General features: G+C 31.0%; 1 protein-coding gene and 1 pseudogene across 1 annotated transcript; both read right to left on the bottom strand.

Annotated features, from left to right (window-relative positions):
- Nucleotides 1-2,661: 2,661 nt before the first annotated feature.
- On the bottom strand, nt 2,662-6,393 carry LOC129317338 (uncharacterized). Its single transcript, XM_054961683.1, has 5 exons — nt 4,978-6,393; nt 4,098-4,744; nt 3,522-3,621; nt 3,281-3,438; nt 2,662-3,130 (listed from the first exon to the last, which is right to left on the bottom strand). Exons 1-5 carry the CDS (start codon nt 6,391-6,393, stop codon nt 2,662-2,664), a joined length of 2,790 nt encoding a protein of 929 aa, XP_054817658.1.
- A 14,635-nt stretch (nt 6,394-21,028) lies between these two features.
- On the bottom strand, nt 21,029-22,985 carry LOC129317617 (benzyl alcohol O-benzoyltransferase-like; annotated as a pseudogene).
- Nucleotides 22,986-24,624: the final 1,639 nt, after the last annotated feature.

Here is a 24,624-nt window from a genome sequence, read left to right as displayed (position 1 = left end):
CAACAATTTAATATCCAAATCAAGCCTAAACTATCACTACTAGAAAAAACCATATTAGTGACGGCCAAATCCGTCACTAATAGCCAAAATCCGTCACTAATACAGTGATTAGTGACGGACATATCGGTTACTAAGGTGGTCGCTAATATAGCGTCACTAATTTTTAAGTGACGGATAGTCATCCGTCATTAATTAGTGACAGATTAATCGGTCACTAAATTAATCATATCCGTCACTAATATTTCTTAATAGTGACGGGCATATCCATCACTAAAATAAAATGTCCGTCACAAATATGTATTTATAGTGACCAAACTGGACGTCACTAAAGTTGATATATCCATCACTAATCAGTAACCAACATAGTCCGTCACTGATTAGTGACACATATAGTTCGTCACTAATTAGTGATTACAATGTTCGTCACTAATCAGTGAAGACACAGGTTGTCACTAATTTGTCACTGATTCAGTATTTTCCTATATATATACGTGCACATTATTTTCTCATTCATTATTAACAAAATTACCTATTAAAATAAAAATATTAGCAACAATAAAATATAAAAAAAGCTTTTAATATTAGATTGATATTAATATTGAAAGTCTCTCAAAACAGTCACAAGTTAAAGTAGAGACTAATCAAAAAAAGTGTCTTACAAGTACAAAATAAAGCATTTAGTTGAATAAGAACAAAGATCAATTATCTTTGTTTGCAGCTGAGGTGGATCCTATAGATGGATCAACATTTTATGGAGTCTCCAAACAAGGATGAGACAATCCATGAGTAGCTATTAGTTGCTGTACAACCACTTGCAATTCATGCAATTCCTTTTCAAGTGCTTCCCTTTTCTTTACCTCTTCTTGTATTTTAAGTTCCATTTGTTGTATGTAGTCCTGACTAGGGGGAGGTGCATGGCTTGAAGCTTGTGAAGATGCAACATAAATGTTAGTAGCCTCTGATCCAAGACCATATATTCTTCCTTTTTTGGGACCACCAACAACTTTTGTCCAAATTGACATCTCTTGCTCATTGCTCAAATTCTCCAAGGCATGGCTGTCAATAGCTCCAACATCTGACATATCATCTAGAGACTCTTTCATCTCACTTTGAAACTTATCCTAAAATAAAATACTCTTAATGATATATTAACAAAATTCAGACATTTATTAACAAAGCACATAAAAAAATCTTGAAAATAAACTTGAGCTCATAGAAAGGAATTACATTTCTAGATCAGACCAAACAAGACCACAAATCCTCCGTTAAACTAAGTAACACAAATTGAAGCAATATATATTTATGGAGTTGGTTAGTTGAATTTAGAGTTGACATGTTTGAAATTTTCTAATACAATACTCTTACCCATATTGCTTTTGATTTCTTGTCAACAAAGGCTTCAGAATTTGATTTCTTGTGAGTCATCAAGAACACTTGAGATGGACGAGCTTCACCCCCTGTCTCTTCCTCCTACATACATGCAAATATGTCAAACAAGTAGGTTTAATTGTAAAATTTGTAAGGAACTTAGTAGAATTAATACATATTTTCTCTTATGCTCTGAAGATGTTATTGATCCTCCAGAGTGGCATGATGGGCCAAGTCCATCCTTACTGCTCAACCTATTCTTTGAATTAGTCTCAGATTTCTTTAGATACTTGGGATCTGTCCAAATTTGCTGAAGTTCCTTTCAGTTATCTTCACTCATCCAAGTAGGTGATATTCCCTTTTCCTTGAATGTCTTCCTTGCATTATAAAGGACAGTTTTCAAGCAACCTCGACCAATAGACTTCTCATAAAGTCCATGTATCTCATTATCAAACCTGTCCTCCCAAATATATACTTTCTAAGATACAAAGACAAAATTGAACAAATTAGGATAAACTTGAATAACCAAGATTTTCAACTAAATAGTAATTTGCATGACTTTGAAAAGAACTTAAATAATAATAATAATAATGTTTACCTTGAACTCTCCAAACCAACGTTGCTTAACCTCAAATGGTGTTTTATCCCAAGTAATCCATGGTCCTCCAAAAAACTTCTTTATTATACATGACAATATACGCACAGCATTATGAGGATGATACCTATGAAATGAACAAAATTTAGATTTAATATCAAAATAATAAAGAAACAGATACTAGAAAAACTTATCAATTTTATTTATACGATGTATTATTTGGTTCTAAGTATATGCGCCCATCTGCAGACTTTCGATATGAGACTTTATTTTTTTGTCTATTTGACTTGATTTGTTGAGTCTCATTGGAAGTGGATATATCATTTTCAATATGTGTCTCATTTTCAGTATTAGCCTCTTGTTGAATTGCATGATCAGTTGGTGGTTCCTCAATGGATGCTTCCTCCATAGGTGCATGTTGTACAATGGGTTCTTGCTTTGTGGATGCATTCTCTATAGGTGCTTGCTCTATGTCAGTACCACCTCTAACATTTTGCTGATGAATGCTTACACTTCTTGATACTCCAAATGATCTATGTTTTGCTTTACCCCTTGGCATCCCTGTAACATTTATAGATAGAAAAATTTCAAAATGAAGAAAAATAATACTAATAAGCAAGTTAAAATTATAATAACAATAATTCAATAAAAATGTCATAATGATCAAATGCAATAAAATAATGCTAACATTTACAAACCTAAGCTTCATCTTCCTTTTCAGTATTTGATTCATCACTTTCAATACTATCACTCTCACTAAGTTCATCTTCCTCTTCAATTTGAAATTCCTCATTTTCAAGCTCATCTTCCTCATCTAACTTTTCTAGTTCATCAACATCATTTGTTTCATACTGTAATCTCATCTCATTTTCTTGTATTTCAAGTTCTTCAGCTACCCCTTCACAAAGATTATTAATTGCATCCATGCTTGTGTCATATGGCAATCCCATATCATCTTCTTGGAAGGCTACTTCTGGTGCATTTATCATACTCCTTGCTTTTATTTTACAAACAGCCCACCAATCAGCCCTCTCCCTCTTCTTACTAGCATATTCTCCAAAATAAACTTGTTGAGCTTGTTGAGCAAGTGCAAATGGTTCATACTTTGAAAATCGTTTTCTCTTATTGATCTCAACTAGGCCATAACGACTATGAACCTTGCACCCCCTATTTAATTGGGGATCAAACTAATCACACTTAAACAATACCGCTCTAGTTTTCTTAGAGGTTGGATTAAAATATTGCAATTCTATCACTTCTTCCAACAAACCATAATAGTCATATTCAAACTCATTATAATTTGTTCCCTTAATGCACAATCCACAGTTCATGGTAGATTTTGATGAGTTGTAAGCACGTGTGTGAAACCGATATCCATTGACAAAATATTGAGACCATGTATGTACTTCTCTAGATGGCCCAAAAGCTAGATCCTTTATACGAACATCATCTACATTGTTATTTGGGTCAAAAACCTAAGCATAATAAAACTTGTCAATAAGCATATCACACAAACTAAAAAGGCATGTATTAAAATATATATGTTCATGATACTTACATATTCTTTCAACCACTTTGCAAATTCACTATCTATCTTAGTCTCTACATCCTCATTGGTTGCATTAGGTATTCTTTTCCTAAGTTGTTCTTCAAATATTCTACAAGATGGCAATGATTACCAACATTAGTAAAGCAAATTGTCATTTAAAAAATGCATAAATATCTTAAAGTGATTGAATTTACCTAAGAAATGGTTGGATTTCCTCACAATTAAGCAGAACATATATAGAAGCTACATTAAATTCATCATTTGTCAAAATCATGTTTTTCCTTTTCCTGCTGTGCGACCAGGATGTCTGAATATAGAAAGGCATCCATCTGGGCAGTCAACCTCACTATGATCATCATTTCGATCAATTTTGTTTAGTTTTGTTTGAACATGAGGTTCAAAGTAATGAGCACAGAATGTAGATGTTTCTTCTACAAGGTATGCTTCAGAAATTGACCCTTCTACGTGAGCTTTATTTTTAACTTTTTTCTTCAAATGATGCAAAAACCTACACAATAATTTTTCTATTAAGTATTCATTTATATAATAAGTAAATTTAATCACAAAATATATTTTATAATTTACCTTTCAAATGGATACATCCATCGATACTGAACGGGTCGACCAACTCTTGCTTCATAAGGTAAGTGAATAGGCAAATGTTTCATGGAGTCAAAGAAGGCTGGAGGAAAGAACTTTTCTAACTTGCAAATAGTTACAACAATATTTTCTTCAAGCTTTTGCATTTGCTCCACTGTTATAATTGTTGAGCATATGTCTTTAAAGAATAGACTTATTTCTGTTAAGGCATTCCAAATAGCCTCAGGTAATAAATCTTTAAAGGCAATTGGGAGCAATCTTTGTAAAAATACATAACAATCATGACTTTTCATCCCTAACAATTTACAATTTTCCATGTCAACACATTTAGACAAATTTGAAGCATGTCCATCAGGAAGTCTTAAATTTTTAATCCATTCACATACCAACTTCCTTTGTTGCTTTGTCAAAGTGTATGTTGCTTTTGGCTTCATTGTCTTTCCAACACTCTTAAACAATGCCAATTCTGGTCGGTTACAATAAGTAGACAAGTCCTCTCTAGCCTTTTCATTGTCCTTCGTCTTACCTTTAACATCCATAACAGTATTGAATATATTATCAAATACATTCTTCTCAATATGCATAACATCAAGATTATGGCGAATCAAGTTGGTATTCCAATAAGGCAAATCCTAAAATATAGAACGTTTAGTCCAATTATGTTGACTGCCAAACCCAGGCAACTTGTAAGTTCCATTTTTCTCCATCATTCTTGGCAAGCAACAAACTTTTTCCCATAAGTCATCACTAGAAAATCTTTGAGGGATAGGAGATTTCTCATCACACCCTTTATAAAATGACTTTTTATCTCGACAAAAGGATGTTGTAGTGGCAAAAATTGACGATGACAATCAAAAAATGTCACCTTTTTTCCTTTTTCCAAGAAGAATGATTTACTGTACTCCATACAAATTGGGCATGACAAAATTCCATGCGTACTCCATCCCGATAACATGCCATAAGCAGGGAAGTCATTAATAGTCCATAATAGTGAAGCTCTCATATAAAAATTTTGCTTCTTATATGAGTCATAGGTTAAAGCACCAACCTCCCACAATTCTTTCAACTCATCAATTAAAGGTTGCAAGTACACATCAATTTTTTGCCCAGGGCTCTTTGGGCCAGGAATTATAAGAGTAAGAAACATATATGGGGTTTTCATGCACATCCCAGGGGGCAAATTATATGGTGTAACAATTACAGGCCAACATGAATATGGATGTGCAGATTGCCCAAATGGAGTAAACCCATCTGATGATAAGCCTAACCTAACATTTCGAGGTTCTAAAGCAAAAGAGGGATAACATTGATCAAAATGTTTCCATGCCTCGCCATCACAAGGATGACACATGACCCCTGGCTCTCGCCTTGTTTTATGATGCCATACCATGTGCTCTGCTGTTTTAGAAGACATATAAAGCCTTTGTAATCTTGGAGTCAATGGGAAATAACGCAGCACCTTGTACGGTATGTCTTTATTACTTCCATTATCTCTTTTTCTAGATTTAAAGCGATCATGGCCACACACCAAACATTCCCTCCTTTCCTTGTTCTCCTTATAGTACAGCATACAACCATTTCGACACACATCTATTTTCTCATACTTCAAACCAAGTTGTCCTACCATTTGTTTAGTCTTGTAATAGTCTTTAGGCAATTTTTCATCATTTGGCAACAATTCTTTTACCCATTGTAAAATACAATTATAGCAATTCTCACTCAAGTTAAACTCAGATTTGATATTTAACAATCTAGATATTGCTGATAATGGAGTGTGCCTACTACACCCTTCATACAGTGGCTCTTTAGCAGTTTCCAACATCTCATAAAATTTTTGAGCATTATGGCTTGGAGGATCATCTAACTCTATATTAGTATTAGGATTGACACTAGGACCAACAGCATCTAAAATCATGGTATAATATGGGTTTTCTAAGATAACATCATCCCTTGTTTCATTAGCACCTTCAACTCTTTCTTCAATATCTCTAGCAACCTCATAATCAACATCATCATAATGTAAAGGTTCCCCGTGATAACTCCATGGGTCATAATTAGGGACAAAACCATGACGATAAAGGTGAACCTTGACGATTTCATACTCTAAAAATTTCTTATTGTCACATTTTGAACACGGACACCTTATTTGGCCATTTGAGACTAGATTTGGTTGAGAAAGAACAAATGCCACAAATTGTTCTACACCATCTATAAACTTTTTGTTGAGTCCTTTTCCACTTTCGTCACGCCGACTATACATCCACATTCGATCATCCCTCATAGTCTTCTACATGATACCATGTAATTATTTAAGACAAAATAACTAATTAACATAACTAATTCAAGAAATAAGGTTTACTAAGTCTAAAACCAGTAAAGAGTTTAATATATTAAAAAAATAACACTCCTGGGATGACAATCAAATGGCCTAGCATCCAAAAACCATTAAATTGTAATCTACCAAGGAGCTCTAAAAATAATGGAAATTTTGCACATCAAATAGCACACATGTAGAACTATGAATGTGAAATTTCATGGCAAAAATGTATGATCAAACGACCTTTTTTAAAACATTGAAAAACTGCTTGCATGTATAATTTGGTAACTTAATTAATTAGGCTTACTTGATAATAATGAAGTTATGCAAAGCTGCGAGATTTGTACCAATATACTTCAAAGGACTGCATAAAAGAAAAGAACAAAGAAAGAAAGAAATCAAGTTAAAAGCATATGGTGAATATAATTAATCAAAAAAGAAAAAGCTATGATTAAGTGGACATGAATATAATATAATTAGAAGCATATAATTAATTTTTAGCTGCAGCAAGGAGGACAAAAAGCTTGACAATTAATTGTTCATTTTTAGTATTACATAAATTTAAAGACAAGAATACTATAAGCCAAAACACACTTTTTAGTTTTAACCCCATCTCACTTGATTGTTTCTTCTCCATCCCTGATGGTCACTAGCTAGAGCTAAGCATTACAATCAATGGGAATGAAAAAGTAAGAAAATGAGAAAGGTAAAAAACAGAGAAATAGAAGCATGATAAAGATATTACCTCAGCTTTGAAAGAAGAAAAAAGAGTTGTTAGCCTTTCAATTGCAGATTCAATGCATAACCTTCACCTTGGAATACATATAAATTAATATACAAATATTAAAAATAAAATTTCCATTGTTGAACTGACCCTGCGATTGACTACCAGAGCATATAATTAAATTTCAATAAATCCCACACCACAAAACAAAAGACTCCAAAACTAAGCACCATAAAAATATTATTAAACAAAACAAGTTGATGTGGTTTCATTCCAAAGTAAGCTAAGAAAAGTCAAAATCCCTTTTTCCTTGGTGGCTTTATTATATTGGTCCATTCAAGTTATTGAATAAATTTGGGTCTCCCAAAGTAAAGCTAAAACTTTTTAGGAAAAGGGAATAAAGTTCATTGTAGTGTTTGGCAACCTATTAAATAATCTCATTATCCCTTCCCATAGTCTCGAAAGAGGAGTCCTAACACTAATAGAATCTATTCTTCAGGCATATTCAACAACTGAGAATACGAAAATCATAATGAGAGCAAGAATACAGACAAAAGCAAAGTGGCAGGGGAAAAGGCTGTGAATTTTTTTTTCAAACCTAGACTATCTAAGAAAGCCCTTTTTCAAACCTACTCTCATGTTGAATCAAGAGAAATGTTTATTGTGCTCAAAGGGGGTCAAAGGCAAAGCGTACCTGAGTGAGGCGAGAAAGAGAAATTGTTGTGCGCCTGATTTCTTCGAGCATCAGTAGCAGAGCACTGGAGATGAACGGCGGGAGCAGAGCGCGAGTTTAGTGATAATAGAATTGCAAAGGAGGGAAGGGTTTTAGTTTTAGGGTCTGATGGTGACTCTGAAATTATATTAATTTTCATGTTCAATTTTTTATTATATTATATTAGTAAAATTAACCTAATATTTTACCCATCTAAATGCATCTAAAAAGTAATCATAATTGGTATAAAATATTTATAACATTTAAAAGAAAATTTTTATCAATTATTAATAAATCATTTTAACATAAATATATTTTTATTTCCTATTTTTAACATTAATATCTTTATTAATAATATATTTTTATTTTAACAATACAATTAAATTAATTATCTATTTTATATTAACATAAATAATTAATTGTTATTATACTTTCACACTTAGTGACGGATATCCATAGGTCACTATTTATTAGTCACTAATTTTGTGATTGTTTTGTAAAATTGTGACAACTTTGAGCATCTGTCACAATTCAGTGACCGATAATTAGTGACCAAATTATATTCGTCACAAATTATAAACTTTTAAAAGAAATGTGACTGATATTATCATCCATCACTAATCTGTCACTAATCACTATAATTAGTGACGGATATAAAGTTGTCACTAATTATCCGTCACTAATATGATTTTTTCTAGTAGTGTATGTACAGTTAAAATGGAATTAAATAAACTAACAATTTAACAAAAAACCATAGCTAATTAACTCAATTCAAGAACTATGGAAATAACTAAATAAACTAACATTCATGCTAAGAATTCATGCCATCCATACTAAAACCTTGCCAGACATTCCTTAGCTCATTGCTAAAATTAAGAAACAATTGATCGATTTTCTTTCATTGCTCGTAGTTTGATGGATGTCTCAGCTTTTCATAAGAAATTTTTTTAGTTGCATGCTATCTCAATCTTTTGCATCCCTTTCATTACCAAACAAGTGCTCGAGTCTTGGAAGATACCACACTACAACACTTTTATAGGAAATTTATTCTCCTTCTACCTTGGTGTCTCACCTACTGGACAAAGATTTTAATATGTTAATAATATTAATAACAAAAGTTTTGTTATAAAATAAATAAGATATATAAGATTTGTTTTGATTTTGTTATGAACAAGCATTTAAAGTATATGAGACTGAATATATAAGTCCTAAAATGGAGAATTTATGACAGTTGAGTTTTCAACAAAATGTTTTGAAAAATAAATTGCAAATATTGATTCAAATAATAACAAATAAAAATTTCAATTGTAAATTGAGAATTATATTTAAAATTAAAATATTTTATTTGTAATTAAAACTCTTGAATTTGTAACTATTTGAATCTAATATTTACGACTAATTATACAAAAAAATTTGTTGGGACCTAACTATCATAATAAATTCATTGTTTTTGGGCTTTAATGTCATTCTTCCTTTAATCAATACTTTTTTATTAAATTCTTAAAGAATTAAAATAGATACAAGTTAGGGAAATTACATTTTAGTCCCACATAAAGGAATTTACTATCAAGAAGTTTCATGAAATTCACAAAATACTCCCAAATCTCACATCCTACACATTTACAACTTGAGTAAGGGCATTTACAGCTGGGCAATAGCCATTTAAAACTTACCATTACAAGTTGTGATTTTTTTTTATAAGTCGTAAATAGCCGTTGTCTAACTATACATGCCCTTGCCCAAGTTATAAATGCCCACCCTATCATTCTTCATTCTTCCCCCTTCTCTCTCCTTTAAAGTCAAATATCCATGACTCGTAGGGGTAGGAACCTTAACTCTAGAAAAAAAAAGACTAGAAGGAATGTAGAATAATGAGAAGCTCTACAGTCTGGAGTGAGATAAAGATTAAAAAAAACAATAAAATCCACCACATAAATCAAGATAGAATTTTGAGAAGATGCAGATCTGGGCAGAGGAGAACAAAGCCAAAGATGCAGCCCTCAAATGCTAACGTTAAGCACGTAGACGCAATGGAGGAGGAGAAGAAAAATGGGAATGGCTGATAGAGTCAGTTTAGTAGTGATAAGTCGATGCCACAGTGGAGAGTAGGCCGGAGCGGCGGCTAAAGCTTGGATGTAAACGAAGTGTAGCAGCTGCTGGAAAACTGAAGCTTGAAGATGAGAGGAGGATAAGGAGATCGGCACCCAGAGGAAGAAAATGATGGGGCAGCGAGAAAAATGAAAGAGAATATTAGAGTGATTAGGGTAGAATTCTTGTGTCTATTTTTTTTGGTAACAAGTATTTAATAATATATTAATTATATATATATTAAAAAAAGTTGACTACCTGGACCAAGCCAAACCAAATAGTCTTAAACAACATTCTTGAACCCAGTCTGCCCTGATGGTTCAGTCTAACCTGCTTGGTCCAGTCTTTTTCTTGAGCTGGTTTTTCCAGACCAGGTCTTGCCAGGGCAGACTGGGTTTTAACTTTTTTTGCACAGCCCTAGTTTGTATAGGTTTCAAAAATAGAAGAGTGGTATACATAATTAAGACAAAATAGAGAGATGGTCAGAGTATTTGTAACAGTGACCAATAGAAAAGGATTGAGATTCTAGAATAATTTAAATATTATTATTGATTATTTTTTATCAAAAATTTTATTTCAACCTATTTAATTCTTATGTTTTTAGTAGATCATTTATTTTTTTAAATTTTTCTCAATTTTTTCTAAAATCATTTGTATAGTTTTAAATAATTTTGATATTTATATATTCAATTTGTTGTTTAATATTTTTTAGCAAATCAAGTTAGTATACATGATACAAGTCTCATTATTATTTAACATGTGGTTGGGTTTCGAATCTCTAACTCTTGTACATGTAAAAAACTTAGTTCATATGATTCTATCACATATTGAATACATGGGGCAAATCAAATTTTTCTATCCATGTAATATATATAATTTCTGTCTCACAAAAAAAAAAAAAACTCTGTTGAGGAAGCGGTTCATTTGTAGTGGCAAGTAAGATAGTTTTGCATTCAGGCTTTCCTTTTTCTCCTCTTTTGCTCTTAGATGATGTTTATATTTAGCACCTGAAATTGTCTCAAACATTATTGCTTTTAATAAGAGTATATCTGCAAGCAATAAAAAAAAATATTACCTTTAGTTTTATTTATAAAACAAAGATAGATGAATTTTTTTTTGTTCCATTAATAAGTCATGTCATTAACTTTGGTATCATAATTTTTTTATTTTCTATTAAATGTTTAGTGATAAAAAATATATTATTAAATTAGGCATATTTAATATAGGTATAGTTGAAAGGTTATTAAATTTTTAATAAACTATCATGGTACAATCATGCATTTTCACAGGCATTTTATACCTAACTTTTAAGCTCAAACATTTTACATTTTACGTCATTCTTCACTTTTAAGATAGCACTTATGCCATGCATGTATCATGTACTACTACAAAGTACATTTTTTATATCGATTAAAAATGACTTTTTCAATAAACTATCATGGTATTGGTACAATCATTTTTGCAAGCAAATGATACCTAGCTTTTTAGGTGATTCTTCACTTTTAAGGTAGCTCTATGCCATGCCCATTTACTGGCCAGGATGTTGATTAAGTCAATCATTTACATTCAAATATGCTCCTTTTATTTCTTTCTCTCTTATCATGACATTACTTTAAGAGCATAACTTGTTATCGATGAGCTTCAGGCTACATATTATGATTGTTATAAACTATACTAGTGTAAATATATTAGCATGTTGGATTCAATCTTTTATACTAATTTAAGTGGAAATATCAAATACTGTATGTTTTGGTCATCCTAATCTGAATGAAACAGAAAAATCAATTGTATTCTCTCTTGGCGGCGCTTTTTATAATATTTAAAATCTAAATATAAATTATGTAAAATTTCAGAGCCTACAGGAGCGCTTTTTATAAAAAGTGTTCCTGTAGGCCTCTCTTTTGGATTGCTTTATAAGCGCTCCTGTATATATGAGAGCGCTAGTTATTGGAGTGCTTAAAAGCACTCTCGTATGCTAAAAATAAATGCTCCTATAAACTTATTTTATAATAGTGCAAATGGATAGTAAAATACAAGAGCATTAGCCAGTGCATCTCGAATGACTTTGGCGGGGTCTTTTCCAGCCATAGAAGACTTGTGACGGGTGAAATGTACGGCTGGAATTTGGGTTCGTAAGACTTCTTGGCAATCAATGTTAGATAGAAACTTACTTCATGAGGAGTGGGCTTCGCCGAAGATATAAGCTCCAGCTTTTGTCTTCTCACATTATATTGAAGACGAGATCCAAAGCAGATTGTTTGGCCATATAATATGTTCTAAAATGCAAATACAAAAACTTGTGAGGTTTAATTTGGTTTATTTTTCCTTTGGATGGAGCTCATATTTATAGATGTAATCTGCTTTTTGAATGGGTGATTCTGGATGATTGAAGTGAAAGATGTAAAATAACACTTAAGTTTAAGTGCGTACTCCATTTTTGATAGTAATTATTTCAAATGATTTTAAAATAAATTATTTAATAAGACCAAAGCTACTACTCATGGTAACAAAATTATAAATTTAAATATTCTTGTAAAATACATTATATGTATGTAATGTATGTATAAACACACGCTAAGAAGCATCGATACCCGTATATATATTTGTCATACAATTTAACATTAAATATGAAAATTTTAAAATTTTAGGATATGTGTACAAGAATATATATATGTTAAATATATTTCAATATTTTAGAGGATTAATATGCGTATCTTGAGTTTTAAACAAATAATATACGTACATTTACAGTAATAAAAAATATTAATCTTTTGTGAGTTTTTAAGTCATATAGAAATATTTTGATAAAAAGAAATTAAATATAGTAATACAAATGGTAACATATGTAATACGTATGATGAAGTATACATTATGTCTGTCATATCGAATACTTGTACGTTTATTTATTTTTAATAATATTGGTGATTATAGTCTATATGTATATAATTTTTATATGTGTAACTTAATTATTTTAGTCAATAAATGTATTTCTTGCTCTTCATGCAAATAAAAGTGCACATATGTGTGTGTGTTTTATTTGATTGATTGATGAATGCAAATTGTGCTTCCTAGCTGGGACTTGCTAGATTAAAATGACTTTATTGGTCCGAAAGTAAGACTGAAATGTATTTTCTTATGAAAAAAAAAAGCTAAATGTATTTCTCATAAGGCATTAGAATATACAACATTTGAAAGAGATGAATTTTAAAAATAATATACTTGTCGTTTCCTTTTGACTTTTACATATACATCACTCAATTTAACTTATACAAAAAGAAAAAAACATTTGAACTGTAAGTAGGACTAGGAATCATTTTCTTTTATGGTTAGTTAATATTGAAGAGATAAAATTTCAAAATTATTTATTAAAGAGACTCAAATTATGATTCCTTGTATAATCACACCTACAGACACATTATTCCACCGATTCCTAAACATGAAATGACTCCATACAATTCTTAAAACAAGAAATAGAACCTCAATTCCAAAAAATTGATTTAGTAATATTTAGGTCTACAAAATTTTGCTGAAAAAGGAAATATAACTATTAATTCCAACATTTGAAAATGAGAGGGATAATTACAAATAAGGTATTGGAGTTTCAAAGGCCACTCTCAATGAATTGTAATTGTTTAAAAAAAACTATTTGCAAGTCTTTTTTTATCAGCAAAATTTTTTGATACCTCATCGTATTTTTTGATATCCAATATAATTACATTTAAAAGTAATATCACAAATTGACTGAAAAATTAATATTTTGTTGCCAACTGCTTCGCCATACCAATTCAGATTTTGATCAAATCATCATTAATTTTATTACATACGTAGATGTCCTTCTAAAATCTTAAAAGAACGTATTTTTTTCTTTAATTTACCTCAATTATTAAAATGATATGTTTGTATTTGAAGCTCTATCAACATAGGGTTACAGCTGGAGCTGGATTGCTTCTTTAATTTGAATACCTCTTCAGTACCTCATGAATGTCATATATGCTCTTTTATGAGGTTTTTGGTTTATTATTTCTTTTGTCATTATGTATATATAGTACAACTAATTTTATTTATCGTCTTTGCCTGCTATTTCTCTCAAAATATCAAAAAATTTAACAACAGCGTTATCCAGACGCATAATGGTTCTACAGGTTCCTTGACAAACATGTTGGAATTTGTTATCCCTAATCAATCCAATTCATATTCAAACTATATAAATGATTGCAACCAAATCCGTAAACATTAATATAATCACGTATCAATTCAGAGGAATAGAAAAAATTGAATGTTTAAGCATGCTTGAATGTTGAATCGTAGTTACAGGTGTCAGATGATTCCAAAGGTTGAGAATATATTATGGCACTATGATATTCTATATTGTAAATATCAGAAAATTCCTTAGAATTCTCTAGAAAGAGTCAAAAAACTAGTTTCTCATTATTCCCAACTAAAGAGATCACGATACATATTTATAAACTTAAATTTGTGATATTTGCAATTTGATTTTTCAACAAATTATAATCACTTCGGTCTTTACACATTAATTTCATGATATTCACGCCAGTTAAGCCTTTAATTTTTTTTTCTAAATAGACCATTTTATTTAGGCTAAATTATAATAATCAACACATTTTTTTAATATTTCCGTGTATGGCCACATATGTTAAATTTTATTCCAACAATCTCTCACTGGGCCACATAAATCTTCATAGAAAATGCATTTAACCTTATGAGCACTCAAGATGCCATAATAAACAGGGTATAATCAATTAATCTAGAACATTGACTACATCGATATAGGATCGTCAAAGAGGCTTTTGTCTTAACTCAACTTGACTAAATCTATGACAATGGTCACTAGACTAATATAATCAATGACATAGATCAATCATAGTTGTGTAGGATAGAAATTGCATGCAATGTGATCTTGACATATCTATTTCCTGCTAATTATCCTTATTTTAGTAAGATCATTACCTTAGCACATAATCTGACAAAGAGACCATAATAACTGAATATTGAATATTTTCATTTCTATGTTGAATTTTATTCCAACAAAACCTTATCCACCAACCATAAATCATTTTCCCCTATGGTGATTGCACGCGCGCGTATATTTAACACCCTAAATTTCATCTTAAGAATTAGAGAGTCAAACATAACCCTTATAAAATGGACAAGAGGAACGACTAGTGCCAAATACGTGTTTTGCAAACTCATATAATTATTGTAAAATCTAAAAATAAAAAAAAATAGAAAGACCAGATGTTCGAGTAGTTTGTAATGCCTAACTTTTAAAATTCAATTTTATCATTCTACCAATAAAGTAAACAACCTAATTGAATAGTTATATGATAGAGAGCGGATCGTGTATGTTCAATAAGCCCAACAAAGCCAAGAGGTCCAAATCCACAAGTGACACTACAAGGCCACAATCCACGAGTGGCAAAACACATAAAAGGACAGAATGGATGGTTGTATGGATGATGATATGGATAATCGCGAGTGTGGACTACGACATATGCTACTAGAAAAAAAAATGAAATTATTGACAGATAAATTCGTCACCAATAAACAAAATTCATTATTAATTTTAGATTTAGTGATGAGTTGTTCATCATTAATTTCCATCACAAATATAGCTTCACTAATTTAATGATAAAAAATATCTGTCACTAATTTATTTTACAGTTAAAATTTTTGTTGTGGATCCAATCACTACCATGTCAACTCTTATGCCACCTACAAGTACACATCACTTATCACTTGTCGCATCGTTGCCACTTGGACGTCCATGCCACATGTAACCACCATATCAACAAACCATTTTAATTCTCTTTAAATGTAATGTTGCCTCATCTCGAACCTAAAACCTCTTTCTTTCCATACGTACCTTTTACCAGTTGAGTTGTGATAACTTTTCCTTCTTAATATGCAAAATTTAATATATATATATATATATATAAAACTTAATTGAACACATAAATTTAATTTAAATGTATTTTTTATATATTTAATATATTAATATTTAAATATGCTGATAATCTATATTATCATATACACACATTAACACATGTAAATATATAATTCAATTCAATATTTATTATTGGTTAATAAATATATTATTTAATATCAATTAATATATATTATGAAAATAAATAATTGTGTATATTGTTTTATATTATCTATGTTATAATTAAAATTTTTTCATATGATAAAAATTTTATTTTATATTTAAATTTACATAATAAAATTTTAAAATATTTTTATTTTTATATCATTTTATATTGTATATTTTACTTATAATAAGAGAAAAATTATTTGTGTGATTATTTAATTCGGTAATTTTGAGGGAAAAATCACGTGAACCTCTCTATGTATATTATAAATTTTTTACTTTATAAAATATTTAAGCTCATTTCACTAATTTTTTAATTAACAATATCTTTTACTAATATGAAGATTTAGTGATGAAAATTAGTGACGAATTTAAATCGATCACTAAATTTATAAAATCTAATCAAAATGTGACGACATCCAATCTCTATCACTGATCCATCACTAATTTATGTAATTAATGATAGATTTTAGTTCGTTACAAAATTTTCCATCACTAATATTTATAATTATTGATGGATTGGAAATTCGTTACTAAATATCTGTCATTAAATTTAATTTTTTCAGTAGTGATAGCATGTGACAGGCCACGCCCAAATCCATCATGGATCAATTTCCAACAAGTTGAAAGGCCTATGCTGTTATATACACATGGATGAATATGATGGAGCTTTAATATGCTAAATTGGGGCTTAATGCATTGTCTAATGGACCATGGTTGTTCCAGAACGTGAATGAAGCTTATTCAAGCCAGATGGATGTCCAAATAGCCCATGAAAGTTTATGAAGGTGAACATCTCTTTTGGAAGGTCCAAGAATGAAGATTATAATGCTAAAAGCCCAACAAGGTGATGTACAATGCCTATACAGTGTCCATATTAAAAAGTTCACTTAAAATACCATGTAACAAGCATATGCCTTGGAGGGAGCATGAGGAGTACATCCAGGACATGATTTGGAGAGCTTTAGGCATGATTCCCATCATTAATCAGGAGTTTAACTTAGTTTATTTAGTTTCCCATTTTATTTTCAGCAAGTGTTTTTTAAGACCTAGTGTTAGTTTTCTATTTTGCAACTTCAGCTTGTACATGTTAAATCCTTTTGATTTCCTAGTATTTATTAGGTTGATCTTGCTTGAGAGTTAAGTCTTTAGATCTTAAGAAAGTATAGGAAGTCTTCCAACCAACCATTATTGTTCAATCTTCACAATTTAGAAAGCTTTCCTAAATTTGTAGAGAGGAGGCACCATTTTGAGGAAGTTGATCTTCTAGAGTTTAGGATCTCTTTTAGTCTTCCTTCCTTTTCTATATATGTAGCACGAGATTGTACTCAATTTTGAAGAGGAGTTTATGAATGAGAATATTTCTCTTGAGTTTGTTAAAATTTTGTTGTGAGCTATGCTTACTTGTAAGTATTTTGTGGTGAATACAGACATAATTAAGAGTCTATTTAACTCTTGTATGTGATGTTTTTGAGGCTAAAGTTGCTAAAATCAGCACTCTAGTTATTGTGACTTTGATTATTATCTTTATCTTTTAATTTCTTTCTTTCTTTCTATCTTGTTTTCTTTCTTTGTTGTTTCATTTCTTGTGTGCTTTCTAAGTTCTATCTTGAACTAGCATGATCCACTTCTACCCCTATCATTATATACCACGGTAGAAAAAACAAACAAACAAATTATAAGTGACTAGCATGACATAAAGGATTGGAATCCTAGTTGATAAAGGTCTACCATGGTACTAATTACGAATAATGTTATGAGAACCGAATTAAACCGGCCAATTGAACCAGTTCAATCAAGAATTGATACCTAATCCAGTTTGGACTCACTAATCACTGGAGCAAACAAAGACCCATGAAAAAAATATAGATGACAATTACTATGAGATTGAAAGTGTGAGGGTTAGATGAGCATATGGTAATGTTCCATTCTTCTGACTCTAGATATGTTCACAAGAGGAATAATGATTGGTTTTGAATACGTGTTATACAAACTCATATAATTATCGTGAAATCTAAAAAAAAATTGGAAAGACCAGATGTTCTGGAAATGTGCAGTGCCTAACTTTTAAAATTATATATATATTTTCATTCTACCAACAAAGTAAACAACTTAATTGAGTAATTGTATACCATGAACAAAACATTTATAAGCGTCTAGCATAGAAAGGATTGAAACCCAAGTTAATAAAGGTCTACTATGATAATAATCAAGAACATTGTAATGAAAACCAAACCAAACCATATTCAATCAGGAATTATGTGACGAGCATAAGTTCAAAGGAAGAGCACATCCTAAAAGATTAGCCTATTAGGAGGAAGTGCCATTTGAACTTATAAATCACACACTACTTGTGAGGCTTCTCAATGAGAGACTCGTGACAATACTATCCCATCAAGAGACAACGTCACTGGTGGCTTCACTCCATGACACTTTACTTGACCTTCTGCCAGTCAGAACCCTCCGTGGGTAGCCCTTTTTGAAACATCAGCCTCTCAATGAAAGCACTAATGTGACGAGCACAAGCCCAAAAAGAGAGCAAATCCTAAAAGACTAGCCTATTAAGAGAGAGAGCCCCTTGAACTTATAAACCACACACCACTTGTGAGGCTCCCTGATATGAGACTCGTGACAAATTGATACCTAGTCCAATTCATAACTCACTAATAATTAGACCAAACTCAAACATGTGGAAAATTTAGATATATATAATTTGTGATCATACTATTGATTATCATTGGCATGGGTTGATATGATATTATTTCATTAAAAAAAGAAATATGATATTACAAAACAGTTATTTTTAGCCAAAAAAATATAAAAATAAAATGTTTGGATCATGTAAAGTTTGACCCCAGCTTAAAGTCCAGCCCGATAAGCTCCAAGTTCTCAGACCAAGCCGGGCACACCACCCTTACCTGAAGATACATTCAATTCAGTTCAAGGCAGCTTTCATGCCACGTGATGGTCCTATATTAATGATAGCTAGCTAGGAAAAGCTTGCACATCAGGACCTATATTTGGAAAGCAAATTAATTTTTCCACCGAATGGCCAACTGTTAGAAAAGATTCTCTGCTCATTCTTTTCCATTATTTTTCCTTTTTAGTTATTATTATGAAAATTTTAAATTATAAAAAATATAAATAATAAATGGTGGCCAAAAAATCAATGTACTAACTTTTATGAATTTGACTTTTCAGCCAAGCATCATAATCAAATGTGCCTTTATATAAATATTATGAATAAGAGAAAGAATGATGTTTCAATTTTAAGTGCAAATATATATATATATATATATATATTAAATATTAGGCTCTTAAGAGTCTTAAAAAGTTCCCCTTAATATCTATATTTATAATAAATTCTGTAAAGCCATGCAATAAGAAAACATGTAAAATAAGAGAGAATGACAATTATAGATTTTATAAAAAGGTTAACATAAAATAATAATCTTCAAATTCTAAATAAAGAAGTTTGAATTGTAAATTTTAAATACTTTTTAACGTCATTAATTATTATTCTCCCTGTTAAGATTCAGTTCAAAGAGTCATTCACTTGTCACAATCACTATGTATATATATATATATATATATATTTTTTTCATACAAACAAAAATTTTATCTCAAAACTGATTAGATGTTTTTTTAATATATAGTTTATTAATTATTTTATGAATATTTCTCTCAATATCTCCAAGGTTGAACAGAGATAAAAATTAGGCATGTACCAGTGGGTGGTGGTCCCCATGTTTGTGTGGTCAGATTAAAAGCCTCCATTTTTTTCTTAAAAAAATACAAGTAGATGTATGTTTGTGTACATACAGATGCAGTATTATTGAGGAAGGATGCACATAGTAAATATTGTGTGGTCATATATAAAGTTTGAAAGCTTATTTTATTTTAAAAATAATAATAAATTTTAAAATTTTTTTATTTTAATAAAACTTATTAAAAATTATTTATAAATAAGATTGGGGAAAATAATATAATTTGCTGCAGTAATGATGTAAGGTGAGGACTACACTAGACCTGCCTAACTTTCAATGGCCGCAAATGCCAGGTATATTTGACATGACTTCAATAAAAATATTGCTCACTCTTGTCTATTGAAAGTAAAGCAATATTGAGTGTCCGCTAATTAATTAAATAATGATTCGGAAAGATATCAATTTTGATTTTAAAATTTTCTTTCCATTATCAATTCAATAGCTTTGATACAAAATATTTAGTCATTTATAATTTATTAAATTAAAAAATTATGGGAAGTGATTTGTTTTATGTCAAGAAAATATAGTAGCTGAGTTAATTATTGAGAAAACACAATCATTAGTTGCCCCTATAGTTTTATCAGTTCTTGCTTTTAGTTCCTATATTTTTTTTCAATGTTTTTAGTCTCAATAATTTTAGAAAGATTGGACGATATTTGTTTTTCAAGTTCCTATAATTTTAATTGTTTTAGTATTTTTAGTCTTTATAAGGATTGAAAACACTGAAAAAAATTACGAAGACAAAACCCGATAAGATTATAGGATCAACAATTATATTTTCCTTTAATTATTTCCAATCTAGTTGAATAATTAAATTGATAATTGAAAAAAACTTATAACTAAAAGTTATGTTTTTTCTTTCTGAGTAATTAATAAGATACCTAACTTTTTAAGATAGTTGATTAATTAGGACATTTCCCCTGACCAACACCCTACACCACATTGTTCCTAATAAACACACACAACTCACACTCCAAAATAAAACTTTATATCTCTGTTTTTTTTTTGGGGAAATATTAAACAATACAATTTGACCTACCTAACTAAACTTAATTTAGATATTAGACCTCACACTTATTGATTTTTAGATCTTCCACTGGTCACCGTAGAGTGAAAGATCCAATTCTTGGGCAAATGTCTCCATGCATTCAGATGACAAGCAAATAAGTACAAATCTACCTTTCTCTCCTTTATTATTGGTATGTCCAATGCAAGCCATTGGTCCTTGAAATTTCTCAAATACATTAATCTTTGTAAGACCAGCATACACTGCCTTGCAGCTCCCAATATCGACGTGACTCCAATCTGTTACTAGGCATGAACTTATTGATGAACAACATGTTGGTCCTCTAGTTGCTATCAGATCAGCCACTGAATGAATATGCTCATCGTCCACTTCAGCTTTTGCTTTCCTCACTAACTCCAAGGCATACCCTAATGGACTCTAACAAAGCTTACCAGCAGTTGAAATTGCAGTTGGCAAGACGATAGCATTGCCATAAAACCTTTTGGTAATGGAGGGCTTAGTTCATAATGTCCATAACGTGCATTGACTGCGACCATCATGTGCGAACAACTTCTTGTGGGTCTAGCATTAATGCTTTTGTTCGGCAAAGCCAGAGACATGCTGTGACAACATCAAATGAGGAGGATTGAGTTAGGTGGTCGGGGAGTAATCTACGAAGTGAAGGGACCTCGGTTGGTCCAAAGAAGAAGGAGCCATGAGCTATGTTTGTGGAGGGGACATCGATGGTGTTATCGGTCACTTCATCGTACTCACGGTGGGTGCATGTAACACGTGGTGGGTCTCTTGCATTTAGAAGTTCTCTATGCCAAACAGGTAGAATTGAAGGTTCAGTTGCACCGTTTGCTGTGTCTGCAAGGGCTTTCATGAATTGGACAATACCAGATCCACCACTCATGGTATGATTCATGCGAAGACCGAGGATGAAACCACCACCCTTGAGTCGTAGTGTTAAGAAAAAGAGAAAGTAAATAAACCTCATTATATATATACATACACATAATATTATAATGTTAGTTTTTTCAAGTGTGGGTGGGCTTGAGCTGACGTGAGAAGTCCCACCTCAAATAATGTTAGGCCACATAACTAATATAAAATAAAAAGAAATGATGAGTAATTAAGGTTGGAATATAAAATAAAGTAGGCCTAACAAAAAAATAACGAAGGACAAGACAACATAAGGTGGGAGTATAAAATCTTAAGTTTTGTTTTAAGTTTATAGGACATTCTTTTTATTTTATACTCCCTTCGATCCTTATTATAAAGGACTTTTTAGAAGGATTCTTTCATCCTTAAAAGTTAATATAAGGCATATGGAGAGTTATTTATTTCCATTTTCTAATTTTATCCTTATTATAAATTTAATTTTATGACTCATCATATAAAATGTATCTCTCTCTTATTTTTAATGGAGGTAAAGTTGAAAATTTCTTTCATGTTAAGATATATTTAATAATTTAACTATCATTTTTTGATTTCAATAAAGTAATTGAAAGTGTTTTATAATAAGAATCAAAAGGAGCATTAATTATTAGACAATCCAATTTTATCTTATATGAGACTTTTCATCAAGTTACACAAACTTGGACAACTACACGTATACGTACATTTCAAAGCCGATTAGGTAATAGAGTGCATGAAACCTGAATAAGCAAGATGGGGCAGTGAACGATTTCATCAGAGCCTGGCGGAGAGTATAGGAGGTCTTCCACGCATGGAAGTGGAGGTTGAAGGTCATCTCCAAACTGGTGAAGCGTGATATCTGCATCAGCTTCAATGAACATTGCTCCTTCTCCATTAATTCCACCGTGAGTTTGCGGCCTTCACTTTCCTTGAGCCTTCCTGCAAATGGATTGTAAAATGCAAGAGCTTTAGCCATTGTATCTCTAATGATTTTCACTGGGTCTTTTCCAGTCACGGAAGGCTTGGGACGATAGAAAAGTATGACTAGAACTTGAATCCGTAAGAATTATTGGCCATTTATATCAGATAGAATCTTGACTTCATGAGGAGTGGGCTTTCCCGGAGATATAAGCTCCAGCTTTTGTCTCTTCACATTGAAGACGAGATCCAAAGGAGCTTGTTGTGCCATTGAACATGTACTAAAACGCAAATAAAAAACTAAGCTGGGTTTGAGTTTAAGTTGCTTTATTTTTCCTTCGGATGGAGCTCACATTGATAGATGTGATCTGCTTTCTTCTTCTTGTTTTTTTCTTTTTTCCTTTTTGGTCGAAAGATACTCGAATTAATCATACGTGTAGTAATTGCATTAGATGGAGAAAGACCTAGGAAGGGGATAATACTATATTTAAGAGAACAATACTTGATCTCATGAGACAGAAAGTGGTATTTAGTTATTCAAGTAGAGAGCATAATATGGTATCATCAAATTTTATCAATAGTGTTAAAACTGAAAACTGCGCTGCACCACTTTCTCAAGCTAGTGAACTCACGCAATTAAAAAAATTGCAAAACAAATATGAGTAAGGTTAAATTAAAATTGCCCGCTGGTGAGGGGAAGAGGGAGCTATGAAGGGAGGGGGCATCAGAGCCTAATTGAAATAAGATGTGCAGGAAATAAATGAGTATAACGTGTTGCATAAGACTTGCATTCAGGGTATTTTAATTTTTTTTCAAATCAATAGCACAGTAAATTGTGGGAAAATATAGCACAAAATAAGATGAACTTTTTAAATAAAGCTTGAATGAAGAGAAGAAGAAAAACACATAAGAATTTATATTGATTTAGCCCAATCATTTGACTTACATCTAGTCCTCAATTAAATTATTTTAGTTTTTTAACTATGCACTTGCAAGTTTAAAATAGGATACTTGCAACCACAATACTTACTCCTCTAGTTTTATTTATAAGGTAGAGAGAGTATTTGTTTTAGTCTTATTTATAGGGTACCTCAATGATTATGATGTTCATATATACCATTTTACCCCCATTGATTGTTGGAAATTAAAGAATAAGTATTTGTTTTGGACTCTTTCAATCCCTTACAAAATCTTTGTGAGTAAACAAATCTCACTCAATGATATCACACCTTGATGAGTACTCCCTCCGTTTTTATCTATAAGAAAAAAAACTATATCACACAGTTTGAGAAAGTCAGTTAACTATAATAATTATATCTGAAAATAAAAACTTGGACTAAAATACTATATGTTAATTAATATAAGCATGCATTAATTATTTTTCGTTAATATAAATTATCATGGGTGATTTAAGAAATGTGTAATAAATATTTATTGAAATGGATGATTTTGCTTATAAAAAAATACAAGTAAAAAGTGATAGTTTCTCTAACAATAAAAAATGGAGGGAGTATATCTCTCAAAGAATAAGAATTTAATGTTTATAAATTCTCTCAAAGAGTGTATGAATACAATTGAAGCTTAAACAAAGTAATGAGAGCTTTTAATGGAATTTAGATTTGATAACTGTACTAAGTACAGGCACTAAATGCCTGTATCATTTGAATTGTTGAAATCCAGATCAATCGTTCAGATAAAGTCACTTATTTATTAATTTTAAGTGAGGTATGAATTCAGAATCGTTAATTTGGATTTCAATGATTTAGATACTACATGCATTAAATACCTGTATTAAATACAGTCATCGAATCCAAATCCTTTTAATGAGAAAATTGAATTGAATGCACTTAAATCTCTATAAACCAACTTAAATGTGGTGGCATTTATAAGCTGTTGGAAATAAAATTATAGCCGTACTGAGAAAGCTAGAACACGCAAACGAGACATTAT

This window comes from Prosopis cineraria, unplaced genomic scaffold (genome assembly GCF_029017545.1).
Source record: "Prosopis cineraria cultivar Desert tree isolate PC_DT_omini unplaced genomic scaffold, ASM2901754v1 PC8, whole genome shotgun sequence".
NCBI lineage: Eukaryota > Viridiplantae > Streptophyta > Magnoliopsida > Fabales > Fabaceae > Prosopis > Prosopis cineraria.
This window is presented reverse-complemented; position numbering and strand designations above follow the sequence as displayed.

What these genes read in the sequence shown, in the direction of transcription:
- LOC129317338 (XM_054961683.1), bottom strand. Translation starts at nt 6,393, where the DNA reads ATGAGGGATGATCGAATGTGGATGTATAGTCGGCGTGACGAAAGTGGA. An exon ending in TGGATGTATCCATTTGAAAG is followed by an intron (nt 3,622 to 4,097) that starts GTAAATTATAAA and finishes GCCATCTTGTAG; the next exon opens with AATATTTGAAGAACAACTTA. An exon ending in TCTACCATGAACTGTGGATT is followed by an intron (nt 3,131 to 3,280) that starts GTGCATTAAGGG and finishes CCAATTAAATAG; the next exon opens with GGGGTGCAAGGTTCATAGTC.